Here is a 16,653-nt window from a genome sequence, read left to right as displayed (position 1 = left end):
CGAGGCATAGCCCAGGCTCTGTCATTCTCTGCCCCTGCAGCTGCACCTTGGCAAAGCGCCATTGGCAATGAATTCCATGGACAGAACCATTACTACGTGTCTTTCCTTGCGTCATCTCCTTTAACCATCACAGTGACTCTAGGAGACGGGTAGTCTCATTTTATAGGCCACAAAAGTGACCCCAAGAAGGTTAAGAAACGAGTCTCCTGGCAGACAAGAAATAGCTGATGGATTCAGATGGACTGACTCCAAAGGCCATTCAATCACAGAGCTACCCACCTCCCAAGGGACCTGCCCTCAGGGGAACTCCGACTTTTTGTTTTACAGGGTGGGCCTGGTCCCATGCCTCTGACCTTGAAGCATTCTCAGCTCCTCTCCTGCTCAGGGTTGGACCCCAGGAGAGCTGGCTGAGCCCGTGGGGAGGGGATGCTTTAGAGGGTGCCATCTCCAGGACAGGAAACTTGAGTGGTCCTGGTAGGGGCAATGACATCCCCTCTTGTGCTGGTGCAGCCTGGCGTCAGACACTGGCCTCTGCCTGGCTCCTTGGGCCCACCTTGTCCTCGTGAATGCCCAAGAAAAAGCTCGGTCCCTTGGCACTGCTTTTCCAGTTAATTTCTAACTAAGGAATCTCTGGATACTAAAAGGTGCAAAACAGTGGCCTCGTACATGCAGGCACAAGTGTGACCCCCAGTGTCATTCATTGGGTCTCTACCTATTAGGAAAAAGAACAACCTCACAGCCTAGGAAAGGAAAGGAAAAACACTGTGCCCAAAGGGCAAAATACTCCACCCCCAAGAGAAAAAAAAAATCTCAAGAAACAGAACCAGAGAATAAAAGGAGGACAGAACGCCAGGCAGGGGCAGACACCCACTTACGGGGCACATACTTGGAAATGGATGAATTCTACCTCTCTGGCTTCAGGTAAAGCCTACCTGAAGGGGAGGCAGCCGTCTCTTCTCCCAGCCGCTTCTCCGCCACCCAGTTTTCTGCTGGTTTCCATTCTGTTGGAGGAAGGGGAGGGGGAGAGGAAATTAAGAGATTGGAACTTGGCTCAAACCTAGATTGAGTCACTACTCTGCGGACAGTGGCTTCCTTCGGGATTCTTGGTAAGTCAATCTTCCCCTTAGGTCCTATAGCAATAGCTACTATTTTTTCACACGTTCAAAGAATATTAATGAAGTGCCTACTATGTTCCAGGCCCTGGTGATGCAGCAGTGAGCACTTGCGCTGTGCCAGGCCCTGCTTTGCATATATCACCGTAGTTAATCCCCATGACGACAATATACAGTTGGCCATTACCCACCAGAGTGGTTTTCAAACGATAGGTCAAACCATCCAGGGGGTCATGGAATCATTTGTAGATTCTATTAGTATCTAAAACTGTCTTTTAATACAATAGGGTACATAAGAATTGTTTTATAAAAACTTTTATTTCGTGTGTGTGTCTGTGAAATTGCTGGGTCATATTATAGTTCTGATTTTAATTTTTTTTTTTTTAAGATTTTATTGGGGAAGGGGAACGGGAACAGGACTTTACTGGGGAACAGTGTGTACTTCCAGGCCTGTTTTCCAAGTCAAGTTGTTGTCCTTTCAATCTTAGTTGTGGAGGGTGCCATTCAGCTTCCCTGAATGGCACACACACACACACTCTTGCACAAGCAATGGCACTGAGTCACGGCAGAAGACATTTTCCCTCTAGCAGATCATGGTTACAAAAGCTGGGAAAACACTGTTCTAGAATACAAGTTCTTTTGAAGACTTCTTCACACGCAGCCTGGCATGTCACAGGCACTTGATTTCTGGAAGCAGTGGCCCCCGTTTCATGGACGGGGAAACTAAGTCTTAGTGAATTGAAATACGTTGCGTGATGTCACACAGTTAGTGACCGGGAGAACGGATGGGAATCTGGTGGCAGCTCCAAGTCACACACACAACCACCATGCGACCCACTCTTGCTGCTGTAAAAACGGGTCATAGTAGTACCCACCTAAGAGGTTATTTCACCCATTGGGTGAAATAAGAAGTGACCACTCTGGAAACATTCAAATGCACGATGCGAGTTAATCACCTCTCAGACTGCTTATCTCCAGCCACTTCTTTACAATGTCTGAGTTGCGTGAAGTCATGGACTCTGTCCTGGTCATTGTTTTCCTTGGTGTGTTGTTCCCTTTGGCACATAATAGCGACTCAGTAAAATGTTTGTTGAGTGAATAATGGATCTGGGCATGTTGAAAGTTTCCAGGAGTTGGCTGTTGAAACCCGAAGCTGCCTCCTGTAAGGTGGTGAGTGCGGGACCCACCTCATCCTGCTGCTGCTTCCCGAGCTACAAGAGACTCGGTTCTTTTAAATGCAGGGAGATGGGGGGGTGCCGAGGCTGGGATGTGGGTGGGAGTAAGGGTGGGATCACAGAGGGGAAATCCCACCAAAGCCAGGGCTGCAGCACTGCACCACTTTTGTAGTTCAGACACAAGGCGTCTCCCGCAGCTGAGCAGCGAATGATTGACAGGCTCCTGGCTCTGCGGAGGGGGGTGAGAGCGTGCATTTATCCTGCCCGTCTCTATTCACAGAACTTCAGGCATCAGGAAGGAAAGCCCAAGGGGCCAGCTTGGCCTGACCTTTGGGCAGGTCTTCTCGGAACCAGTAGCTGTGAAAAGCTGAAAGGATGGCGCGGCTCTTTGCTCTGACCTCAGTGCCGATGGTGGTGGTGGTGGTGACCTTCTGGGTCATCACAGCTGCAGCCAAAGACACCTCAGAAGCTAGTAAGTGGTGGTGTGTGCGTGGTGTGTGTGCATGTGTGTGCATATGTATGTGTTGTGTGCGCACATGCGTGTAGGGGGCAGTGCTGCCCTTAGCAGAGGAGGCTCCATTCCTCTTCTTTGACGCTTAGGATTTGCAGAGCCTTTATTCTGAATCCGTTTCTTACATGTCACGTACACAGAACTCACCCAGGAATAGTGGGGCCTGAGACTGCATTTTGGACAAGCTCCCAGGTGACGCTGACGCTGTGGTCCTTGGGCCACACACAGAGACGCCAGGGTCTAGCGCAGCACCAAGGGCCCTGGCACTTGACTGCAAGGCCAGGAACACACTCAGCCACACAGGAGATTTAAACACACCCCGGGGGCGTTCACACTTAAGAGGTCATTCCATTGGGGGGGGTGTGGCCCTCACTCTGCTTTCAGCTTCTCCCTGGGGAAGGGAGCCGGGCACCGTGCCCCCCCAGGAGCTGGAGGCGCAGTAACTAGTGACGAAGAGCGCACAGTCCGCAGCCGTGCCACCTGGCTTTGTGTCCTGACGCTGCTGCGTACAGACAAGTGGCTTAAACCTCTAACTTCAGGGTCCTCATCTTTAAAATAAGAGTCAAGGTGTAAATGATCTTAGGGCCTGTGTGTGGGGGGAATTCAACGTAGAAAGAATGAACGTGCACCTCCCGGGGTCTGGCATACAGTTCCTGCCTAATGAACGACAGACAGTTCACTATTCTTATTATTGTCGGGGCGCGCACACAGCGTGTGACCCCCACAGCCTCTGGGGGAGTTTCCAGAGAGGACGCCACACTGATCAGAGTCTTGGGGAAGGTTTACCAGGAAGGGAAGGAAATGGGGATAGAAAGCGTAAAATGTGCAAAGGTGGTCACAGGGTCGACAGGGTCACGGAAATCCTACGCGTGTCCAGACCTCTGCATCTTTCCTCTCGAGGTGGCAACGGGGATATTTAAGACAGCTTGAAGGCAACGCCTAAGACACAGGAATGAATGGGGGAAGTGCAGACATCATTAGGGAGGGTGGCAACATGGGTCCCTTACGGGACACAGAGGAATCTCTGGGTGACTTTTGGCCCAGCTGCCCCCACTCTGAGGCTGGGCTCCTCTGTCTGCAGGAAGTTGCTCTGAATGCCACAGCAACGCCACTTGCATGGAGGCAGGGGCTGCTACCACGTGCTCCTGCAAAGAGGGCTTCACTGGTGACGGCCTGGAGTGCGTGGACCTGGACGAATGCGCCAACCCGGAGGCGCACAACTGCTCGGGGGACAGCCGTTGCGTGAACATGCCGGGCTCCTACGTGTGCGCATGTGCCCAGGGCTTCCGCCTGACACCCGAGCTCGGCTGTACCGACGTGGACGAGTGCGCGGAGCCGGGGCTCAGCGGCTGTCATCCTCTGGCCACCTGCATCAATGGCCACGGCAACTACTCGTGCGTGTGCCCCGCGGGCTACTGGGGGGACGGGTGGCTCTGTGAGTGCTCCCCGGGCTCCTGTGGGCCCGGGCTGGACTGCATGGCCCAGGGCGAGGCGCTCGTGTGTACCGATCCGTGCCAGGCGCACCGCACCCTGGACCAGTACTGGCGCAGCTCCGAGCACGGGGTGGGCTACACCTGCGACACGGACCTGCTCGGCTGGTACCGCTTCGTGGGCCGTGGCGGCGTGCGCCTGGCCGAGACCTGCGTGCCCACCCTGCACTGCAACACGGCCGCGCCCATGTGGCTCAACGGCACGCATCCGTCCAGCGACGAGGGCATCGTGAACCGCAGGGCCTGCGCGCACTGGAATGGCGACTGCTGCCTGTGGGATGCGCCCGTCCAGGTGAAGGCCTGTGCCGGCGGCTACTACGTCTACAACGTGACGCCGCCGCCCGAGTGCCATCTGGGGTACTGCACAGGTGAGCAGGGGATCCCCGCAACCCTGATGGACACTGCGGGCGACTGGGGCGCACCCTCGCTGACTGTCTGTGACCCTGCAGACCCCAGCTCCGTGGACGGGACGTGTGACGAGTGCAGTGTAGAAGAGGAATGCATCTCGGACAACGGCAGGTGGCGCTGCCAGTGCAAAGAGGACTCCAACCGTACCAGCACCGGTGAGGCCGGTGGGGAGGGCAGGCGTGGAGAGATGTCAGACATTCCTGTGTGCGGGGCACACAGGGGCCAGGCCAGCAACCTGCATTAAAACCAGCACGCTCTCTGGGCTCCCAGAGTCCCCCCTTAGTGGACCCCAAACTGCCAGAGCTTGGGGACCTCCTCACCCCCAGCCTTCTTTCAGAGGTTGAAAACAACCCCGCCGACTTCGCTGCATGCTTCAAATGCAGCTCTGGGTCTGAGCTCTGTTGTTTTAGGAGGGACATTAAAAGCATTCGAAGCATGAGCTGCTAGTAAGGGTTAGTAAGGGCTGTCTCCTCCATGTAGAAGGGGTGGAAAGAAACTGCGATTAACTGAGGAGCTCGAATTTAAAAACAAACAAAAAACTTGGATGCGATGTTCTTTAACGATTTGATCGTGAAGACCCCAAATCATCTTATTTTTCGTACACATCCCACACTTCGGGTAACGGGGGCTAATGATTGCCCCTTGGGTCCATCCAGGGAAGCTCACAAGCCAGTCTTGGAGGCATCACTCTGAAGGGGGTACCCCAGTGAGACCAGAGTGGGGCTGCTCTGAGCTGGGGCACGTGCTGGACCCCTGAATGGTGGGCACAGGTCTCCAATCCTGCCTTCCCTGTCCGTTTCAGAGCTCTCCCTCCTGGAGTACAGGCTGGAGTGTGGGGCCAACGACATCAAAGTGTCCCTGAGCAAGTGCCAGCTGAAGAGCCTGCACTTTGAGAAGGTCTTCATGTACCTGCGTGACAGCCAGTGCTCAGGCTTCACTGAGAGGGGTGACCGGGTGTGGATGTCTGTGGTGACCCCGGCCAGGGATGGCCCCTGTGGGACAGTGATGACGGTACGTGCTGGCTAGCGTGTGACAGGGCTGCGGCACTGCCTGCCTCAAGCCCCAGCTCTGCCACTTACTAGTCGTAGAGCTTGGGCAAGTTATCTGGTTAGCCGGGTGGTGCCTCAGTAACCTCAACTGTAAAATGGAGTAACAATCGTACCTACTGTGTAGGGTCAGCAGAGGGTTAAATGAGATAACGCGTGTGGAATGAGTGGGGCAGTGCCTGGCACATAGTAGGTGCTCAGTGAAAGTTCGCTTCAGATAAAGCGGGCGCTCCCTGCTGACAGTCTCCCATTTGACAGATGGGAAGAGTAGGGCCCAGACAAGGCCTAGATTGTTCTAGGCCAGTAGATACCACGCGGGGTTCAGAAGCAGGTCCTGGGAGGCGGGTGTGGGGAGAACCTGGATCTCACCTACAGAAGCCCCCCGAATAGGGACCCAGAGCTCAGCGTGTAAGTGGAGAGGTGCTTCCTCCCACTCCTTCACCTCCTGCCCCTCAAAGGACAGAAGGCAAAGAAAGGAAGAAGAAATGAACTGCTTTGAAGTTCCACCACGAATGACCAGTATCACTACTATTTGGCAGAGGAAGCACGGCGTAAGGCTCATAGGTCCCGCGAGCTGTGGGCCAGGTCCCGAGTCACTCAGTTTCTGTGAACCTCTGTCTCATCACGAGGCAGGGGGCTGCCCTCTTAGGGTCAGTGACAGGCCTAAGGCAGGGACGCAGGACGAGCGTTTAACTCAGGGCCTTGCACGGGACATGTGCTCATAAAAGGTTGCTGTTGTAACTTTTGATCGAGGAAACTAGGAGGGCAGCTCCCCGGTGACTGGAGAAAACCCCTTTGGATTTGAGCCCTACTCAGCTTCTCATGCCCTTTCTCTCCGCCCCACCCCGCCCCCCAACGCAGAAGAATGAAACGCATGCCACGTACAGCAACACCCTCTACCTGGCAGATGACATCATCGTCCGTGACGTGGACACCCACATCAACTTCGGGTGCTCCTACCCGCTGGACATGAAAGTCAGCCTGCAGAGCTCCCTGCAGCCGATGGTCAGGTGTGGCCAGGGAGGGGCCCCAGCCGGCGCCCCTGGCCAGCTCCACCCCTCAATCCCTCAACCACCAGGCCCTCAGCTTCCCTGTCAGCTGCCTCCCATCAGGAGCTGGGTGGGTGGGGCTGGGGGGATCCCAGCCAGGAAGCCTGGCGTCCGGATTCAGATCCAGGCTCTGTCACATAAAGGTGGCTTTGGGAAGCTAATAGCCCCGCCCTGGGGTCTTCTCATCTGTGAAATGGGTTTAGCGGTGCTGTGCTGCCTTTCCTAGCAGCACGACAGCTCTGCAGATGTGACGCGAATATCAGGGTCGCTGGCTTATCAGGAGGGTGGGGTGGTTGGGCTGGAGGGAAGTGGGAAGCTCTCACTCAGAGCTGCTGTGGGACTTTGGGCAAATCACATCCCACATTTGGACTTCAGTCTCCTTCCTTCTCTGTAAGTAGGAGTTTGATTAGAGAAGGAGTCACAAATTATGCTTCTTGGAGTCGGAGGGTCTTTAAGGAGGACCCCTGGGGATGCCTGTGGGTTGAGCCAGAGAGGTTCCACCCATATTAGTGCCACATGAGGTTTTCATGTTTAAAAATATTCAAGGGTTCTGCTGCTAAATGAAACTGAAAATCTCCGAATAGGATGAATCACAGGCTGATGAGCTGATGACATGTCAGACATTGTGCTAAATGCACAACAGAACATCTCCTTGAAATCTTAGAGCATCTGGGAGGTGTCGGTATGATTATTATTCCCATTGTACAGATATGGAAACTGAGGCTCGAGAAGGTTGATTAACTTGCCCAAAGTTACAGAGTCTAGTAAGTGGCAGAGCTGGGATGCAAACCTAGGCCCTCAGGCCCAGAGCCCCCACTCCACCCTGACCTTCACTGTCAAACGTGCCCATGACTTTTGTGTTCTCTGGGCCAACCAGACTCAGGAAAGGGCGCTGGGCCCTGATGAGGGCGCATGGCTGACTCGGGGGAAGAAGTCTGCCTTTGTGGAGCCGCGCCTGGCCAGGCTGTGCCCTGGCCCCGATTTGGCCACGTCCCAGACCGGGTAGGCTCCAGGGAACAACACATCTGTGTGCAAACCTCTCTCTGGTTGGAGCTGGACGTCTTGCCCTGTCCAACTCTGAGTTCAAACCCAGTGTCACCTGTTCAATGGACTTCCACATCACTGAGCATTTCTTATTTCCCGGGGCCTTTGTGGGATCATCCCGGGAAGTCCACGTCAGTATGGCTGTTTTCAATGGGGTTAAAAATCAGTCGCTTCAAAGCCCCCATCTTCTCTTGTCCGTGAACCCGAACTCTGACCAAGGCCTGCCTCCCCTCAACCCATCCCTTTGAACTGTTCCAGGTTGAGACCAAAGGAGAAATCTAGGTGATTCCCTCGGGAATTTGTGTGCTGCACCTCTTGAAAGTGAGAGCCACTAAGTGAGGGGATAGACACGGTCCCAAAAATGGAGTCTGTGGAACGGCAGCAACAGCCCCCCTGGGAGCCCAGTTAGCAATGCAGAACCTGGAGCCCCACCCCAGACCTGCTGACTCAGAACCTGCCGTTTCCACAAGATCCTGAGGTGTCCCCTGGGTGCCCATGGCAGCGACAAAGCAGTGGTTGGTAGGTTCCAGTGTGACTGCTGGATAGAAATGCAAACCGCTGCCAGGGGTCGCCCAGGAACCAGACCAGAGAGGGGGGCCCATCTGTCGCTACTCTCAGCTCTGGTCCCCTCACCAGCGCCCACCCCCTCCCTCCCCAGCACCCTGAACATCAGCGTGGGCGGGACCGGCCTGTTCACCGTGCGGATGGCGCTCTTCCAGGGCCCCGCCTACACGCGGCCCTACGAAGGCTCCTCCGTGACCCTGTCCACCGAGGCCTTTCTCTATGTGGGCGCCGTGCTGGATGGGGGCGACCTGTCTCGCTTCGCACTGCGGCTGACCAACTGCTACGCCACGCCCAGCGGCGTCTCTACTGACCCCCTGAAGTACTTCATCATCCAGGACAGGTAAGGCCCACTGACGGAACTCACGGGGGTCTCTGGGCTTGGACGCGGGAAAAGCCCATCTTTATATTCACTAACCTCCGGCTGAAATCGAGCCATCTGTTAGGGATGGACAACCCACCACAGAAGTATTAGCAGGACACGTGACAACATTTACACTCCTCAGTGCTTTTCAGTTACGACACTATTAGAATTTCTACTGCTTCGCCTCATGTAACGTATTATCTAGTATGCGTACTGGTAAATACATACATTTATATATAACAGATATGGACATGTATGATGCACATACCGGAGGTTTTCATACTTTGAGAACTCTGCTTTGATTTAATTGGTTTCCTTTATAACCTGATGTACTTTATTGTAGGCACTTAAAACATTATTATTAAGTCAATTATTTGGGAACCACAGGACAGCATTCGCAAAGGTAGTGTCTAGCTAAGACAAAGAAGAACGGAAATTTGGAGAAGGCTGGCATGATCGTGATGGGGGGGGCATGGAGATTTGGGTTCAGATCTTGGCTTTGCTATCTCCGAGTTCTGAAACACAAGTCAGCTCATCTATCTGAACATTCATGCTCTCACCACGTGAAATGGACATAAATACTACCAACTGTGTGGGGATTTTTAAACTTTCTTTTTTCTGGGTGAAAAAGTGTAGCGTGTACAGTGTGGAAAGCTTGGAGAGTTTTGCAAAGGAAGCAGGCAGAAATGCTTGTGTTCTTCTATCTGGGCGTGTGTGGGAGCTGGGTCGAGGACCACCCGTCTAGGGTAGGTGCCAGAATGTCACCGGACGCTTAAGGAGACAATGAGAGTGGCCAGAGGGGACTTGGGAGCCCTGCTGTGCTTGAGTGCGTGGGGCTGCCAAGGGCCATGCTGGGTGCCAATAAACATAGCTAATGATTCCCAAATGCCGTTTCCTGGGAAATCAGAAAATGCTCACTTCAGGATAGTTTCAACTAAGTGCTCATGACATTTTTACTCTAGCACCATAAGTATGCAGTACCTACTGTGTGTCACGTACTGTAGTGGCACTTTGAAAAATGAACTCGCTTAATCCTCACAACTGTCCTATGATATGGTTTACAGTTGTTATTCCCTGTACACAAATGGGGGAACTGGGGCACAGAGAGATCAACTAAGTTACCCAAGGTCACACAGCCAGTGGGTGGTGGAATGAGATTTGAACCCAGGAAGTCAGGCCCCCGCGTGCTTGCTTAACCCACCCCCTCATCTGACATAACCCTCTCAGTTGTCCACGTGCTGAGGACGCCACCATCCAGGTGGTAGAGAACGGGGAGTCTCCTCAGGGCCGGTTTGCAGTCCAAATGTTCCGATTTGCGGGGAACCACGACCTGGTCTACCTACACTGTGAAGTATATCTCTGTGACACCAGGAATGAAAAGTGCAAACCCGTGAGTCGCCTCCCCTCCCTCAGCCTGCTTACTTGGCCTTCCCTTGCCCAGCTCTCCAGACCAAAGACATCCGGCCACCAGATCTGAAAAACTGAACAGGTGGTTCTGCTGTTTCTCTGAGCAGTGGGGTGGGGGGTGGGGTGCAGAAGGAGACCTAAGATGCCGGGAGCTCAGGGGGGATCCCTGCAGTGCGCTGGCGTACCTGGGGCTGCGTTCTCCTAGCAGAGGCTGACATTTTAAAGCACTGTGCGTGCACACCTTATCTGTGTCACCTTTTTAACTCTGCACAGCAACTCAGTAAGGTCCTTATTTCGCTAATCCCCTTTTCTATATGGGGAGAGACGCTCAGAGAACTTAAGTGACGTTCCTAAGATCAGATGTCTGAGAAGTGGTGGCGACGGGCGGGAACCCAGGGACCCTAACGACTCCTGCCACCCCCACCCTCCAGCCCCAGTCTGAGGCAGGAGGCCGCTCCTCTGAGGGGTGCAGCCCCCTCCACAGGGCGGGACCACAGGGCCCCTCACAGAAGGGTTTGTCGCCCTCTCCCTGCAGACCTGCTCCAGGACCAGATCCCAAAGTAGGGGCGTCACAGACCAAACCCATGTCCTGAACTTGGGTCCCATCATGCGGAAAGGTAAGAGGGTCACTCCCCACCACGTTGCAGGTGGGCCACGTTCTCCTGGGACGAGGAGGGACAGAACCTGGCGCTTGGGGTCTGAGGAGCTGGAGCACGTGGATTCTGTGGGGCAACATGGACTATAAGCTGCCTGCTTTTTAGCATTTAGTTCCCATTTCCTCATTCAGTCATTCATTCCACACATATGTTCTTGTGCCTACTGGGGGCCAGGCCCTGTGGGGATCGCACAATGAGCAAAACAGACACAAGCCCAGCTTGCATGGCGCTTATGGACCTGTGTGTGTGTGTGTGTGTGTGTGTGTGTGTGTGTGTCGGGGGGGCATCATTCAAAGAATCATAGATAGATAGATGATAGATAGATGATAGATAGATAGATAGATGGGAGATAAGGAGATATTGGGACAAGTGTCATCAAGACAATATATTAGGAACTCTGAGCTCTTACAACAGAGGAACCAGACGCTGTCGGGAGGACTGGGGCAGAATGGAGCTGAGACCTGGAAGCTGACGAGGGATTAACTAAGAGGGGTAGGGAAAGGGGGTGAAAGGGCGGGAATCCCAGGCAGAGGGTACAGCCCAGGCGAAGGGCCTGCGGAGGGGAGCCCAGCCTGCTACAGTAGCTGCGAGAAGACCAGGCAGGCTGGGAGGAGGAGGAGGAGGAGGAGATCGGTGGGGGGTGGGCGGATGCAGGTGGGCCCAGGCCACGTGGGGCCTGGTAGTTCTTGCTAAGGTTTTAGGTCCTTCTCCTGAAAACAGTGGGGAGCCCTCAAGGGTCCAAAGCAGGAGCGTGACCTGCTCAGATCGGGGTTTCAGAAAGACCACTCTGGCTGCAAGGAGAAGAGCAGACTCGGGCCTCTCCCAGGCTTGCATGCCCTCTCCTCGCACGGAACCTTCTCTCTCCCCTACAGGTGTCCAGGCCACAGTCTCGAGCGCTGCTTCCACCAGTCTGGGTGAGTTGACGGCCCCTTGAGAAGGACCTGTGCCAGAACCTTCTGGGGCTTTTATCTGTGGGCCCAGGGAGTGCCGGCCGGCTTGGCCTGAGCTCTGAAGAGGTGACAGCATCTGCGGAAAGGACTGGGCCTGGGGCAGGACATATGCTCATACCCCCACATTGTCCCACCGTAGCGTATACGATACAGGCCTGCACCAATGTGCACACGAGGGAACACATCATCCGACATGTTTGCACACGCGCACACACACGGATTACATGCATACATTCATATTTGCTAACTCAGATGCACAGACAGCTAGTGTTGCGTGCGTATTTGCACGTACAGACACACTCACACTCGTTACAGATCTGTACACAACAGATATGCATATACTCTAGATCTGCAGCTCAGATACGTCCTGAAACCTCATGGCTCAGGTCTAACACTGTTTTTGGGGTCCACCCCACAAGTGACACATACATGCTGGTGTTACTACAAGTCACGCACCACGCTTAGTTCCGGGCTGAACACAACAGGCAAACAGAAACCTGTCCCTCTGCTTCTCTGCTCGGACCTCAAAGGCCAGACTGGTGGCATCTCTATGGCCCTTGATTTTCCTGGCCGCGGGATTGTCTGGAAATGTGGATGAAAAGTGAATCCATGTGACTGGTGGCCTTTCTGGCTCCTGGCACCTAGATCCAAGGGGGCTCTTCCACCAACCCAGAGTTTGACCTGAGCTAGTTCAACCAGCACCAGTGAGACTCAAGGGTTCCTGAGAGGCTTGTCCTCTGTGAATATCCCGAAGTGCCAAGGATGGTAGAGCAGGTTGGGCACTGCACAAGAGGGCCCTTTTGAGGGGACACCAGGCCTAGTACCAGAGGCAAAGGCTGTCTTCTTCAAATTGGTCCACCTGGGAAGGCACCTTTTTCTATTCTTGCACCCACAGTGGCACCTTTTTCTAATTGGTTTTCAGGGCAGATAAAGACAAAGTTTCCTTTTTCTAACTGATCAACGCAGAGAGGGTGTCCTTTCCTAACTGGTCACTCCAGAGGAGGCATCTTATGTGAGCTTTGCACAAAGGGCCATCAGTGCCAGCAGCGGCCCTGTCATTGCTTTCCTTTCAGGGCTCCTGAAGGTCTGGCTGCCTCTGCTGCTCTCGGCGACCCTGCCCCTGATGGCGCAGTGATCGGCAGACGGAAACCCTGTGCTCCGTGGCTGTGAGTCACTTCCTACTGGCTGGGGAGGCGACGCAGGCCAGGGCTGCAGCCACAGAAAGGGGGCTCACACTGGAATCAACCTGCTCCTGTTTTCTCCCCTTTCATTCCCGCTCCTCCAAAGCAGCCTGTCCTTTTAAATGCTGCCTTCTCTCAAAACGGGGCTTGTGATGTGTCTGCACACGAGGCCCCTGTCTCCTTAAAGACGGTGGCAAAATAATAGTAATTTTAAAAGCTCATTCTGTGAAGTCATTCATTCATTCATTCAGCAAGTATTTGCTCTGCTACTCTACGCAGGCACTGTTCGTGGTGCTGAGGTTCCCCTGGTGAGAAAAACCAGGCTTCCTCCCTGCCCTTGTGGAGCCCACCGTCTGGTCACAGAGATGAGGTTCAACTCTCATTCTGCTGTGTGACCTTAGATAAAATACACAGTGTCTCTGAGCTTCAACCATCCATGTAATCATCCCAGCATCCATCCATCCATTCATTCATTCATTCATTCATTCATTCATTCATTCATTCAAGAAATACTTGCTGAGCACCAACTATGTGCCAGGCACAGTGCTAGCGGGGGTACAGAATGAACAAATCAGACACACTCCCTGCTTTCTTGGAGCTTAAGGTCTGGCAGGGGAAGGAGAACTCAAACAGGTATTTACAAGTGTGTCAGGTACTGCAGGAACGGAAGGTACAGCAGGGGCTGCTGCCGCTGCATTATGGGGATAATCATGACGCCCTCACAGGCTTCATTCGGGTTTCCAGAAACATTTGAGCACCCAGTATGTGCCAGGCACGGTGCTAGCTGCTGGGCAAACACTGGGGAACAGGACGAGTTCCTGCCTTCGGGAGGCTCACTCCCTTGCAGGTGGTGTGCCTGGCACATACTCGGGGCCCCCGCCCTCCACGGCACGTCTCCCTCCCGATCCGGAAGATGCAGACCTCTTTCTACAGCCACAGAAGCAGCAGCGGCGGAGAGCAGACCCATTACCTCCACCGGGAGGGGATGCTTTGCCAGGGGGCCCTCCAGGAGGCTTCTTGGAGGGACCACCAGAAACCCAGGGGCTGCTGGGCCAGGAGACCCAGGCATCCAAAAGGTCTCTCTGTGCGTCTTTACCCAAGTGGGCCAAAGGAAGCCGGTGCCAATGGGAAATGTCTGCCCCGGCGCCAGGTGCTTCCCTGGACTCCAGCTGTGGCTTTCCAGGGGAGCCCAAGGCCCTGTCACATTACTAGAACCTTCTGTCGCCAGGGAAAACCACACGTGTGTATCAGCAAACGGAGCCTGCAGGGACAGCTTATCTACAGTTAGGAACTCTTATCACATGCAGACACGGCCGAACCCCCATGCCTGCTGCCTTTGCGTAACAGGTTTACGTAAGAGCTTTACGTCGGAGGACGTAAAGCTGAGCCCAGTCCGGTTCATGGTCAATCTAGGGTCAGCTGAGCCTGTCTGGACCACATGCAGCCTCATCTCTCCTCTGACTCAGGTACAACACACCATAAAGGAAAATAAAAAGAAGGGCCAAAGACAAGAGCCAGGGAGAAGAAAGCACATCAGAATCAATCCTTTGGTCTCTCTGTTCCTTTTCCTTTCTTTTCTTCCCCCTGTTTTCTCTCAGTTATTCAGCTCAGGAGTCACTAGATATGTTAAGCATCAATTCAAGGCCAGACACTTGTATAGGCAGCGAGAAAACAGCAAATAAGCCAAACAGAGCTGCTGCTGCGGAGGAGCTTGTGTTTAAAAGGGGGATACGCTTGTGACATGGCAGATGGCGACGAGCACTTTGGGGATTAAAAACACACGGGTGACAGAGTGATGGGGCATGATTTTATATAGGATGGCTGGGAAAGGTCCCTCTGATAAGCACAGACTGAGAGAAGTAAGAGAATGAACCAGGGGGGTAGCTGAGGAAGAACATTACCAGAAATGGCAGTGGGAGCAGCAGGTGCAAAGGCCCTGGGGCAGCACCCGGGTATCTTTCCCCCAAGGCTTGACATTGCTCACAGGAGAGGTTCTGGGGCGTGCGTACTGCGATTCTGTCCATTTGTTGACTCAACAAGAATTTCTAGGTGCTGCTTAGAACTGCAAAGACGGTCTCCCTGCCCACAGAGATCTTAAACAGCCTTCAGCGGGGCACAGGAGCAGAGAAGAGAAGCCCGGCAAGCCTGTGGGATTTAGGAAAGACTTCTTGGAGGAGGCGAACCTGAAGGATCAAGGATAAGTCGTGGTGGCCGGGAGTAGCGTGATCCAGGCCGCGGGAATAACACATGCAAAGGTTTGGAGGTGGGAGGAGAGCAGAGAACCACAGATTGGCTGGAGCATAGAATGTGGCGGGGAGAAGCTATGGATGAGGTAGGAGCTGGGAACGACAGTCAGGTCCCAGGAAGCCAGGGATAGGAGGGGAGGGGGGTGACGCTGACGGATGACACTGTGGCATCTGGCTGCAGGGGACACAATGGACTCGCAGGGGACAAGAATGAAAGGAGGGAAACCTACTAGGCAACTGTGAAATCACCCTCGTAGGAGATGATGGTGGCCTGAGCTAGGGTCAGTGAAGTGGGTGTGAAGAAGGATAAATAGATTCCAGAAGTCTCTGAAAGGCTGAGTGGCAAGCTGTGGTGATTATGGGAAGTGGGAGGCTGAGGGAGGAAGGAAGCGGCCAGGTTTCCAGCTTGGCTGACCAGCTGACCGGGCAGCCTTGCTCACAAAAGCAGTGGAGCCACCGATTAGGGCGTGATGCGACGATGAGGGAGAGACTCGGGGAACTGATGAGCTAAGGTGCCACCAGCATCACAGCTCACGCCCAGGTCCAGCAGGCAGCTGGGTAGATGGACCCGAAGTTCAAGGGAGGGGGTTGCAGATCTGGAACCCACCAGCCTGTGGATGGTGCTGGAAACCATGAGATAATCCCTGGGATTTGCTTCCCAGGGAGCGTATACGGGGTGACAAGAAAAATGGGACCTACCAGCATTCTCGAGGCTCGCTGGAGGCAGAGGAGAAGAAAGCTAAGGATGGAGTGGGAGGATAAAAATGGGTAGAGGAGAATCAGGAAAGTCATGGAAAGGGGAGTCCAGGACATGCAGAGCAGAAGCAGCCAGAACAGTCCAGTGACAAGGGGCCAGAAAACGCGCCCAGTGCACTTCCTTATGTGGCGACCTCAGCAGGGCAGCTGTAGCCACATGGCTCAGACTGGGGGGTGCAGAGGTCAGAAGCGGGACGCGGGAACTGACTTTGAGAAGGTAGCAGCTCACCTCATCAGAAGTTGGGGGGCGAAGTGGAGGATGGAGGCGTTTTAGGGGAAGGAGACACACAGCTGAGGGAGGGCAGGGGTGGTGGCCTACATCTTGAAGCAGGAAGCCAGATACTGGCTGAGAATGGGGGAGGGGCAGAGTGAGTGGGCAGTGATGGCCGCAGAGACTTTACAAGGACGGGGCCACTGGGGAAAGGAGGGTAGGCACCTGGCCAAAGTGAATGGATCACTGGGCGATTTTGTGGGCTCAGGAATTTTGGAATCCTGCATTTGTGACTGTTACAAGTTCCGCATTTAGGGGATTTTTCTCCAAATGTGCTAAGAGTAGAGCAGATGGCTTGTAGCACCTTTTCTGTGTTTTCCTTTTTTTTTTTTTTTTTTTGAAGATTTTATTGGGGAAGGGGAACAGGACTTTATCGGGGAACAGTGTGTACTTCCAGGCCTTTTTTCCAAGTCAAGTTGTTGTCCT

The 16,653-nt window shown here is 54.0% G+C and overlaps 1 protein-coding gene across 1 annotated transcript; it reads left to right on the top strand.

Annotated features, from left to right (window-relative positions):
* Window positions 1-885: 885 nt before the first annotated feature.
* UMOD (uromodulin) lies at window positions 886-13,167 on the top strand. The gene is made up of 11 exons (XM_033101060.1): window positions 886-1,106; window positions 2,568-2,759; window positions 3,880-4,656; window positions 4,738-4,851; window positions 5,499-5,707; window positions 6,604-6,752; window positions 8,494-8,739; window positions 9,988-10,150; window positions 10,703-10,784; window positions 11,696-11,737; window positions 12,847-13,167. Exons 2-11 carry the CDS (start codon window positions 2,663-2,665, stop codon window positions 12,906-12,908), a joined length of 1,941 nt encoding a protein of 646 aa, XP_032956951.1. The 5' UTR covers window positions 886-1,106; window positions 2,568-2,662; the 3' UTR covers window positions 12,909-13,167.
* The last annotated feature ends 3,486 nt before the right edge of the window (window positions 13,168-16,653 follow it).

Source organism: Rhinolophus ferrumequinum, assembly GCF_004115265.2.
Source record: "Rhinolophus ferrumequinum isolate MPI-CBG mRhiFer1 chromosome 15 unlocalized genomic scaffold, mRhiFer1_v1.p scaffold_54_arrow_ctg1_1, whole genome shotgun sequence".
In the NCBI taxonomy this organism is placed as follows: domain Eukaryota; kingdom Metazoa; phylum Chordata; class Mammalia; order Chiroptera; family Rhinolophidae; genus Rhinolophus; species Rhinolophus ferrumequinum.
Note: the sequence above shows the minus strand (reverse complement) of the source record. Positions and strands in the feature narration are given on the sequence as shown.